Source organism: Lactuca sativa, chromosome 8, assembly GCF_002870075.4.
Source record: "Lactuca sativa cultivar Salinas chromosome 8, Lsat_Salinas_v11, whole genome shotgun sequence".
NCBI classification, from domain to species: Eukaryota; Viridiplantae; Streptophyta; class Magnoliopsida; order Asterales; family Asteraceae; genus Lactuca; species Lactuca sativa.
Window position 1 is genome coordinate 107,348,709 of NC_056630.2, and position 11,358 is coordinate 107,360,066.

At 35.4% G+C, this 11,358-nt stretch overlaps 3 protein-coding genes across 3 annotated transcripts; 2 read left to right on the top strand and 1 right to left on the bottom strand.

Moving 5' to 3' along the window:
- The first annotated feature begins 289 nt into the window (after positions 1-289).
- Positions 290-2,656, top strand: LOC111897128 (coniferyl alcohol acyltransferase). The gene is made up of 2 exons (XM_023893097.3): positions 290-777; positions 1,533-2,656. The coding sequence occupies exons 1-2, from the start codon at positions 373-375 to the stop codon at positions 2,502-2,504; spliced, it is 1,377 nt and encodes a 458-aa protein (XP_023748865.1). The 5' UTR covers positions 290-372; the 3' UTR covers positions 2,505-2,656.
- Positions 2,657-3,531: 875 nt separating this feature from the next.
- Positions 3,532-6,371, top strand: LOC111897039 (organic cation/carnitine transporter 7). The gene is made up of 6 exons (XM_023893015.3): positions 3,532-3,775; positions 4,371-4,639; positions 4,759-4,996; positions 5,132-5,648; positions 5,731-5,933; positions 6,031-6,371. The coding sequence occupies exons 2-6, from the start codon at positions 4,371-4,373 to the stop codon at positions 6,265-6,267; spliced, it is 1,464 nt and encodes a 487-aa protein (XP_023748783.1). The 5' UTR covers positions 3,532-3,775; the 3' UTR covers positions 6,268-6,371.
- Positions 6,372-6,793: 422 nt separating this feature from the next.
- LOC111897045 (glucan endo-1,3-beta-glucosidase 6) lies at positions 6,794-9,631 on the bottom strand. Its single transcript, XM_023893021.1, has 2 exons — positions 8,808-9,631; positions 6,794-8,130 (listed from the first exon to the last, which is right to left on the bottom strand). The coding sequence occupies exons 1-2, from the start codon at positions 9,152-9,154 to the stop codon at positions 7,023-7,025; spliced, it is 1,455 nt and encodes a 484-aa protein (XP_023748789.1). The 5' UTR covers positions 9,155-9,631; the 3' UTR covers positions 6,794-7,022.
- Between the last annotated feature and the right edge of the window lie 1,727 nt (positions 9,632-11,358).

Here is an 11,358-nt window from a genome sequence, read left to right on the forward strand (position 1 = left end):
AATATTATTTAATTTGGTTTATATGTTTATAAGTCTTGGTGAATGTGAAAAGTGAATTGTGGGAATGCGAAGATGTATTCTCCAAAAAATGGATCCTGATGTGGTGAAAAAGATTAAATATGGTTGGTGAAATGAAGTACAATCTACCATTGTCAAATATAGTTTCAACCAAATTCCAACCTCTTTTACTTTATTCATAGTTAATTTATTAGCACTAATTAATAAAAAGATGCACCCTTTTTCTTATATAAATCATCCTTTTCTAACCAGCTCTTACATACATAATTTCTAATCTTCTCTCACTTAAACACACATACACCTCTCCTAAACACACTGCTGACTCAATTCTTTTACTACACTAAAAAGTACTCAATGGGTTCATGTGGAATTTTTTCAGTAAGTGTGAAGCAAAGGGACATCATCGCCGCTACATTGCCTGTGCAAGACCACTGGCTACAGATGTCAAACCTAGACCTACTCCTTCCGCCATTGGACGTCGGAGTTTTCTTCTGCTACAAAAGATCTCTTCCTCATGAAGAGAGCGTGAAGATAATCAAAAAATCACTAGCACAAGCACTAGCTCCGTTTTACCCGTTCGCTGGAGAAGTTGTCCAAAACAACGATGGTGAACCTGAGCTGCTCTGTAATAACCGTGGTGTGGATTTCATTCATGCGCATGCTGACATGGAGCTTAGGCGGATTGATCTCCACCACCCAGATGATTCTGTAGAGAGAAAACTTGTTCCCTCTAAAAAACGAGGCGTTCTTTCTGTTCAGGTATATATACGTGTATAATTAGTTAACTTATGTATATGATATGCCTAGACACTCGTACTTACTACTTAGAGACATAACTAACTTTATTTCCACCCATTTTAAACACCAGCTGGAAAACACACTCAAGGAATTGTAACTTTCTGCTTTTAATTGATCCAAATATACAAAAACAAAAAAACAAAAAAAAAAGATTTTAAAAAACGAGAATTTTAGATTATCATGCGTCGATCGATCATTAGCAACTTTTTGGACAAATCGAACTGACATCACAATAGTAATTAGTCTTTTCTTTTTGACAGCAAAATAAATAAACAAAAGGTCGGGATAAGTTCCAAGCTCCAACTTCCAAACGCAAGGGGAATTAATTCATTAAAGCCTAAAAATAGTAAAATTAGTCGTCTAATCAATATTTGTAATTTATGGGCTTATAATATGCATATTTTTACCTTTACAGTAATTAACAGCTTACTCATAACACATTAAAAAGATATGAGATCAATTAATTAACTAATACTAGAACGCTTTTGTTCTTTCCTTAGTTATTTGTTTACTAAAAAAACTTATCATGCTTTGAAGGAGAAGTTAGTAGGAATTTTGAGAAAGTAGATGACATCGGATGTAAAGAATAAAGGATGTCATGCATGCAATTTTTTCAAAACTACTACACCACTCTAGCTAGTAATAATACTAAAGTTTGACCTATATGTAAATATTTCTAATTTTATCTTTATTTCCTCTATTTTTATGTTGCCTAGGTCACAGAACTAAACTGTGGAGGCTTGGTAATCGGATGCACATTTGATCATCGAATAGCTGATGCGTACTCAATAAACATGTTTTTAATTGCATGGGCTGAAATTTCTCAATCGAAACAAATTTCGTCTCTTCCATCTTTCAGGCGTTCCATGCTTAACCCAAGACGCCCACCTGTTATGGACACCTTCTACAACACCCTATTCGTCCCTTTATCATCTCTCCCTCCACCACGTTCTTATTTCCCAGCCGAACCCCTCATAAGCCGCATATACTACATTCAAGCCAAAGATATTAATGACCTTCAATCGAATTCCAGTTTTAATGGAAACCCAAAAAGAAGTAAGGTTGTATCGTTTATTGCCTTTTTATGGAAGATAATTGCAGAGTGTGATGACGGCTTCAACACGTGTAAGATGGGCGTTGTAGTTGATGGGAGAGAAAGGCTAAACGAGGTCAACTTTGACAAACTCTCTTTATCGAATACAAACTCTTTTTCCATGCGAAACTACTTTGGAAATGTACTCTCTATCCCTTATGGTGAGGCGAATTGTGGAGATCTAAAGGAAATGCCACTCAGTCGAGTCGCTGACATGATCCATGAGTTTGTGGGTCCTACAATGACTGAGGAACATTTTAGGGGACTCATTGATTGGGTTGAGTTGCATCGACCCGAGCCAGCAGTTGCAAGAATATACACTAAAATGGAAGAAAATGAGGGTGAAGCTGTAGTTGTGTCATCAGGGCAACGCTTTCCTGTAGAAAGCATTGATTTTGGATGGGGTAAGCCACATTTTGGGTCGTATCATTTTCCATGGGGTGGTCAAACTGGATATGTAATGCCGATGCCGAGTGTTAGGAAAAATGGGGATTGGATAGTTTATATGCATATGCTTGAAAAGCATTTAGACTTGGTGGAGACCAAGGGAAGGAAGGTGTTTAAACCTTTAACTCCGTCATACCTTGACTTTTAATGATCAAATGTCATATATCAATGTAAAATATTTATATATATTGTGTTTGTCACCCATTCTCGTTGTTGGGTTTAAAATATGTAATTGAAGTTATGTTTTCATGGCAAAAGAGTAGTGAAATATGTTTTAAGCAATAATTTTTGCTGAAAGTATATTGTTATAAACGGAAAAACCTCATTAGTGGTAATTATAATGGTTTTTTTTGCAAATCTAACGGAAGTAAATTGCTACAAATGGAAAAGTAGTTGTAATTAAAAAATTGCATATTCACATATATATACACCTAGATATAAACACCTACACAAAATTATTTAAACGTACGTATAGTCATTACAATAGCTATATTAACATACCAAAAATCTTACAAAAAACAACTACTCGTTTATACATACACACATATGCTTATTAGAAAAATACACGACATAACTTTATACATACACACAAATTCGTGACAAAAACTAAAGAGCAGCATATCAAAACCAAAACAGACAGAGAAGGAGAAAAAGAATAGTATTTTCTACTCTTTAAATATGAGATGACCTCTTTGAGTCTTCATTTCTCATAAGTGTTAACTTTTTTAAGTTTGAATTCACTGTGAATTCCAGACAAAGCAACATGCAATTTTTGTCATAAAAAAATGAAACATAACAATGAAAATATATTGTTATTTTGTTTTAAAAATGAAAATAACATACTATTTTGTCATAAAAATGAAAGTAACATATTCATTTACCTTAAAATTAAAGTAATTTTGCCATAACAATAAGAATAGAATGTTATTTTTATTTTAAAAATAAAAACGACATGCTATTTTGTAAAAAAAAAAATAATAATAAAATAACATATATATTCATATACCTTAAAAAATAAAATAAAAAATAGCATATTTTTGTTTTAAAGCCGACAAAGATAATAAAACCAAAATTTTTTTTTAAAAAAAAAAGAAAAAAATTAAGCTTATGGGTTTTCTTTGACATTATCTACTAAAACATCATACTACATATTTTTTCATTTTAGATGCTTATTGCCGATTGCATAAACGTATTTGGCAAAAAAGAAAGGGCGGACCCCTCTATGGTCCATGTTGCTCGTGAGCCGTATGCCGTATGCGCTACGCCTCTGTTTCTCGTACCAGTTTCCAGTTTCCAGTTTCCACAAACTCAATCTGCAGCCCCACCGTCCCTCTTGAGGCAATGAGCAGTGGTTCGGAGTGAAGGACTTCGTGGACCCGGCCTCACCTCTGATCAGTTTTCAATTTGAGCTCATTCAAGGTACACACCAGTAGGACCTATATTAGTACTATTTCTATCTCTTCAGAAGAATTCCCTCTTAAATCTTGTACTGTTTCGTTTACCACAACCAATTATCGAAGAAAACGAGCTTCACGTTTTGTATCTTCTATCGGACTTGTGTAATTCATAGAATAATATTGATGTTGAATTTGGATCGAAGTCTGTTACTGAATTTACCTCGCTGAAGTCCTTTTAGTTTTGACTCCAGAACTCTTAGTTTCTTAGTTTCATGGTTTAGTATTTCAATTTACAGAACGCGAGCTTAATTTCTGTGAAATTTGTTTTGTATTTCGCGAATTATTTTCTTCTCGGTTGAAATTGTGATGATAATCGGGGAAACGTGTAATGTCAGGAACCAATTGTAGTGATTGTGGAATGTGATAATATCCTTAATATATCATTGACACTATATAGCAAGGTTATGCCGAAGTACCACATTGCTGGAGAACCACAAATACCTGTGTCCAATTTTTATTTTTTTTGAGATTAAAGCCTAATCTCTGTCATTGTTGTCTAGCTATTGATTATAAAGATAGAACTGTGTATCTTATATGAGATTGAACTGTATGTATAGATGACAGATCAGGGATCTACATATACATTAGATGAAGCACTTCTGGCCATTGGATTTGGGAAGTATCAAGGATGGATAATTGCTTATGCAGGTCTTGGTTCCATTGCTGAGGCAATGGAGGTGATGATTCTTTCTTTCATTGGTCCATCTGTTAGGTCTGAATGGAACCTCTCATCTACTCAAGAGAGCCTTATTACAACTGTGGTTTTTGCTGGTATGCTTATTGGAGCATATTCATGGGGTGTCATCTCAGATAACTTTGGAAGGAGGTAAAACCTACTCTTTTCTAACCAGAATATTATGGTACTTACTAAATATCCTCTCATCTTATAAACTTGATTCTCTCTGTGTGTTGTAATAACTGGTTTCCTGTATTTTTCTTCACTAGAAAAGGTCTTCTGAGTATTGCTATTGTGACTAGTGGAGCTTCACTTTTAAGTGCTTTCTCTCCAAACTATATTTCATTGGTGATTCTTCGTTGCATAGGAGGCATCGGTCTGGGTGGTGGGCCCACTTATAATTCTTGGTTTTTGGAGTTTGTTCCTATTCCAAGTAGAGGAAGATGGATGGTTATTTTTGCAACTTTCTGGACAATAGGAACAATAGTTGAGGCTTCTCTTGCTTGGGTACACCTCTTTCCCTCCCATCATCTTTTATTTATTTTTGTATGAAATTTTAAGGGCTAAATTCAAGAAACAGCAATGTTTTATTAGTGTTTTAATATAAATTTTCATACTTTTTTTTTAATTCTTTTTGTTTAGATCGTGATGCCACGTTTTGGTTGGAGGTGGTTGCTTGCAATATCTTCACTTCCTGCTATAGCTGCTCTCATTTTTTATAATCTTGTACCTGAATCCCCAAGATATTTATGTTTAAAAGGTCAAACAACTAAAGCTTACAATATTCTGAAAAGAGCAGCAGCTGTCAACAAAAAACAACTTCCTTTTGGGATCCTTCTTTCTGATCAAATCACCTGTTTTGATGAAGATTTTGATACATTAGAGGATGCCCATTTGCTGTCTCCAAAAACAAACAAAATGGTTGATTTTAAAACAAGCTTCTCAACCCTGTGGATGCTGTTCTCATCAAGTTTGATTAAAACCACGTTTTTATTGTGGGTTGTGTTTTTTGGAAATGCATTTTCATACTACGGGGTCATACTGCTGACCTCAGAGTTGACCAGTGGGCAAAGTCACTGTCCTTCATTGACTTTTTCTTCGGCTTATGGTTCTTCTGAAGATTCTATGTATAGAGATGTATTCATCACCAGTTTGGCAGGTATGAGACACCATCTTTTCTATAATTTCTAACACCTTTTCATGCACTAAAACATCTTTAATGTATTATTATTTTTTTCCAGAGCTTCCGGGGCTTCTTTTTGCAGCATTCACAGTGGACAGGATTGGGCGCAAGCATTCAATGGAACTCATGTTCTTCATAGGCTTCATATTCCTTCTCCCACTCCTTTCACACCAATCTGAAATTCTCACAACGGCTTCCTTATTTGGATCACGCATGTTCATCATTGGAACTTTCACCATTGCCAATATATACGCTCCAGAGGTACACACAACACAATACTCTCTCTCCTCAACCAGATTAACCAATCTACTTTTATCCTATTATCTTATCTTTACTCCTTATACGCTTCTTTCTATAGATATATCCTACTGCTGTAAGGGCAACTGGTGTTGGAGTAGCAAGCTCTGTGGGTAGAGTAGGGGGAATGATTTGCCCTCTTGTGGCGGTTTATCTGGTGGCTGGTTGCCACCAAATGGCGGCAATTGTTCTGTTTGAGGTTGTGATTATTCTTTCAGGTGTTTGTGTTGTGTTCTTCCCACATGAAACCATGGCTCGTGAATTGGTGGATACTGTTTCTGTTCCTGATTCGCCTTGAGAATTTAGTGGTCATAAGTTAGAAGAAAGTATAGATGCCATATTCACATTTGTTGTTTGTAAATGCACCATTATGCTAGTCAATAATGAGATAATGTTCCTGTATTTCCTGATTCACCCTTTTTTATATGTAAACTTTAAGGATGGCTTAGTTTATAAATACAAAGTTGTTGTAAATAACTAAATAATATAATAATGGGCAAATTACAGGAAATAAAAAAAAAACATACTTTACTAATCATATCAATATTGGCAATGTGCTTTATTATCCATAATAACAACATATTCTTTACCAATAATAGAATTGTACTTTATCACATACTCATAATAGCAACATACATATATTTTACTACAAATATGAGCAATCCACTTTATTTATCGCATCTTGTGGTAAAAGCAAGGAGTTGCTATCATGAGGAAGGAATTATAACTTTATAAGTATGTTGCTATAGCCTATATATTTGAAGAAAATGCAACCATGTTGCTATTATGGAAAAACAAATTGAACCACATTGCCAATAATGAAGTATACGAAAGAAATAAACTACATTACTATTTCCTGCAATTTACCCTGTTCCACGACCTTTTTACACAAGGGATCACAAATCTGAGAGATAAAAACAGTCTCAAAAGTCAAACCACAAAGAAACCAAAAAGTTGGCATACAAAATCGAAGAGCTCAAAATTTAAGACTGAAACTCTTCATGAAAATAAGGTCACCACACCAGTTGGAGACATAACACATGACAAAGTCATCTACAAAACCATAAGCAACAACAAAACCACTCCCACAAGAAACCCAACAGAAGCACGTCTTTCATCAGCACCCGCATAATAAGGCTCGATCATAATCCCAAACCTGCAACTCCCAGTTGATGGATCATCTTTAGTAACCGTTGAAACATTAGGAAACTTACACGCCTCATCAACTTGATTATTAATCTGATAATAACTATTAAACGCATAGGAAATATTCTGTTTCGCATCCAAATCACCACAAGAAGTCCCGTACCCCAAACTCGTACAATCTCCAAGCGCACACGCGTAACTAACCGATTGCGCGATCGACGGGTCATCCATCTTAACCGAATCCTTCAACACACACCACTTCCTTTGCAAATACTTCAAATTCCGGGCAGGCACAAGTGCCCCGGTCACAGTCGTCCCAAGGTTCAAGGCGTATTTCGGCTGCCCGTCATAATAAAACACCCCCCAATGCCTCTCAAAATTCCCCGGTTGAATACTTTTCTCATCCTCATCAATCAAACTAAACAAATACGCTTCAATCGGACCTTGTCTCATCGGCGTCCCTTTCCCACCCGCTACCCTACTCATAAACCCTTGCATGAAGCGTTGCGCGTACTCGTTGTTTCCATTCCGGTCTCCATCACTCGGCCACCCGATTTCCCCTACTATGATTCCCATGTTTGCAAGCCCGTTCTTTTGTAGGGCCCACACGAGGGTATCGTAGTTGGCATCGAACATGTTGGTGTAAGTGGTCCCGCCGTCGTTCACCGGGGTGGCTTGACCGTCGAAGAACGCGTATTCCACCGGGAAGTTGGAATCGATGTAGAGGCTTATGAATGGGTAGATGTTGACTGTGAAGGGGGACCCGTTGTCGTTTAGGAATTTGGTGATTTGGAAGATGTAATCGTGGATGTCGGCGCGGAAGTCGCCGGAAGATGGGACGCCTGAGGCGCCGCTTTCGTAGACGTCCGCGTTTTGGGGGACGGTCACTTTGACTTTGGCCCCGAGTCCGGCTTTGACCAACGCGGCTTGGATGTTTTGGAGAGCCGGGAATGTTGTTCGGAGGAAGGAACCGTTGTATGTTGCTAGGAATGGTTCGTTTCCGACCGCTACGTATCTGTAATCACAATGGAATGGAATGAGTCATTACATTCCATGAACATGGACATGGACATGTTTAGTTGGGGTGTAGGAATGGAATGGATGTTCATATGAATTGAATGTCTTATATAAAGTTGAGTGATATTGAAAGTTTTCATTCCATGAGAGAATGAAAAAGACTTAGGAATAGAAATTAGCACTATGGAAAGGAATGGTCTATACTCCTTCAATTCATTTCTGATTCTATATGTGAAGATTACAAGAAATGTAAGTTTAGAAGTTATGGATGGACATAAGACACCCCTTGCTAATGAATGAATGAAAATTAACAAAATGGAAGCAATCATTAGACAAAATAAAAACATCTTTTTCGTTGGACATTCCAACTACTCCATTCATTTCCTGATTCTATCATAATACCATACCCTACCTTTATATAATCGGCCAAAAAGATTTTTGTTCCAAAATAGAGTTTACACCTTCGAAGCTATAAAAAGTAAAATCTCGAAGACTAAATATGAACAACCTCATCCGTAGCTTAAAGTTTCCAACTTTTTCCATTTTAAAGGCCAACAAACGCATGATGTATACATCAAATGGATGTAAACACCACAACAATCGGAAATACAAAAAGGGTAAACGATTAGGAATAAGTAAAAGTTACAAAAGATGGAAAAGTAATGAAGTGGTGACCTGATGTTGACACTATTAGTAAGATGGGCTGAAACATTTTTGGAAACCCATTTCTCAGCAGCTTTCATGCTGCTAGCCATGGTAGAAAGCATGTCATTAGGGATTCCAACCATGACCTCAATTCCTGACTTACTCAAAGCTCTCAAAGCCCCATAGTCTGCATCGAAAAGCTTCACCTTTTGGATTCCGTTGTCCACCAGCATCCTCACCACTGTTTCCGGCGGCAGTGGGTGAGACGACTGTGTTCCCCAGTTAGCACCGATTCCATTCACTGATTCCACCCAACACAGGAATGGAATCAGCACAAATAGTACACAAACTCGAAAACCCCTTCTTGGGTTCCTCATAAGTTAAAAGACAGGTTTTATCTTCTTTTAAAAAAGTAGATGAGGATACTGTTTCGACAACGAAAACCCACAAAAACTTAAAAGAGCACAAGATTCGTAAGTGAGAAAGATCAAGATGTTAGAAAGGAAGGATTTTTAGACCAGAGTCATACAAAAGAACAGATGAATCAAGTAGTGAGATTTGTTACATAAAGATTTGAAGATTATTTTGCATCTGGGTAAAAGAACAGACAACAAAGACGACAAAAGAAGAGGAAGTGGAATGACTAAGCAAGAAATCTTGTAAAAAATTTCTTTCAGGTTGAGTTCTTGGGATGCTAGAAAGCGACTCTAGGTTTGTAGATAACTTCAAAATTATTAAAGATGGAATGGAACAATAGAGATTTGAGAGATGTAACCTAGCTGGAAAAATCCCAGCTTCAGAGTGATGCTATCAATCATGCGTATCAATAAGCATCTACACTACACGAATAAAAAGACTATTCTAATGAACGTGTTATTTTAGGGGTTATATAAAACCACGTCAAATCTATAAAAAAAAAAAAAAAAAAAAAAAATTATTGCATCAAAATTACACACTTTTTTATATAAAATTAATAAAAATTTAGAAAAACACAAGGCACCAATGCTTGAAAAGCAATTAGACAAAATTATATAAACGGCTTTTATGATTTATCAAAATCATAAACTTAGTCTATTTTGATTTATTTTAAAAACATATGGTCACTAAAACTTACCGGTTGGTCCTAACATATATAAAATATCTAAACTTTGGGGGTCCTAAATTACTTTTTCACTTTTTTATTTTTATTTTTATTGTGTAGAGAAAAAAACTGTAATATTGAAAATACGTGATATTTAAAAGAGATAGGATTTAAAAAGTTTCTTACTAGTCCAAAATCAAATTTTTTCTATGTTTTTTATCCGAAAAAACCTTAAAAATATGGTTATACCCTTTTATTTTCTTTTATATATATATATATATATATATATATATATATATATATATATATATATATATATATATATATATATATATATATATATATAATTTTTTAAATACTATTTTAATTTTAAATTAAAAAGAACATAAAATAATTATCCCCAACCTTACCTCTCTCTCTCTCTCTCTCTCTCTCATGGATGGGATGAATGAACAATGTTTGACTGAAAAGTCAAAATTAGATCAAGACATTTCTTAATTGTTTCATTGCTTCAGACACCATCTCCACTTATTCTATGATGAGAATTGTTATCGAGATTTGAAAAAGCAAAGATTGATTTGAGTAATTGAAGATTTAGAACACGAAGAGTAAATATTAATCAGATCTCATATTGATAAAGACTGATTACAGAATAAGCAGAAAAGAGATATTTGTTACAAAAAAGTCTCTCTCTACTTCTAACCTCAGTCCCTATTTATAGGGAACATGAGTGTACAAAAAATATACTAAGTCTAGACATTTAACTTCGCATAAAGATGACTTAGTAAAATAACATAAAATGCGAAACTATACAAAACACTATATTCGACTTTTACAATTTTACATCTACATTCTCCCCCTTTGTAAACAGTCGAAGCTATTCATCCCATAAGCTTTTGAACAGCTGAGTGGATTGTTTTTCGCACTTCTCCATACCAGGAGATCACCTTCTTGAGATCTTTCTTGTCTCCTTCATTGTTCTTCTTGCAATTGTTCATACGAACAATAAAGTGCGTATATTGCGAAGAATTATATATTTCCACCTCGGAGACTTTAAACAAGAACTTCTTAGGTTTCCCTTTTGTATCTCTTCCAAAAAACACCATGCCGAACGGTTTCAGACATATTTCTCCAACAACATATTTCGATAATGCTGATTGAGATAAAGTTTCTTCCCAAGGAACGTTTACTTCTCTTCCCAACACATTAGCCAGTTCTTCATCTGTAAGGGTCAAACAATCAAAGTAATTATCAATGTATGTCTTAACATGTGCGAAACCTATCTTGAGCACTTCAGTCTCAGAGCCTTTGAGATTATTTTCTTCCATATGCTTCAAAATCAGAGCCACTTGAATTAAATCATTGCAGTTCATCAGAGGAAAATCTGCTACAATGAAGTCATACTGCTTGTTGTCTGCTCGGATAACAAAATAACGAAAATTTTGAAGCATGTCTTCAAACAATATGTCTTTCTTGATTGTCAGCACCTTTTTGATCTTC

Coding starts and splice junctions, on each gene's coding strand:
- LOC111897128 (XM_023893097.3), top strand. CDS start 373: ATGGGTTCATGTGGAATTTTTTCAGTAAGTGTGAAGCAAAGGGACATC. Junction 778..1,532: donor GAGGCGTTCTTTCTGTTCAG/GTATATATACGT, acceptor TATGTTGCCTAG/GTCACAGAACTAAACTGTGG.
- LOC111897039 (XM_023893015.3), top strand. CDS start 4,371: ATGACAGATCAGGGATCTACATATACATTAGATGAAGCACTTCTGGCC. Junction 5,649..5,730: donor ATTCATCACCAGTTTGGCAG/GTATGAGACACC, acceptor ATTTTTTTCCAG/AGCTTCCGGGGCTTCTTTTT. Junction 5,934..6,030: donor CCAATATATACGCTCCAGAG/GTACACACAACA, acceptor TTCTTTCTATAG/ATATATCCTACTGCTGTAAG.
- LOC111897045 (XM_023893021.1), bottom strand. CDS start 9,154: ATGAGGAACCCAAGAAGGGGTTTTCGAGTTTGTGTACTATTTGTGCTG. Junction 8,131..8,807: donor ACTAATAGTGTCAACATCAG/GTCACCACTTCA, acceptor TTGTGATTACAG/ATACGTAGCGGTCGGAAACG.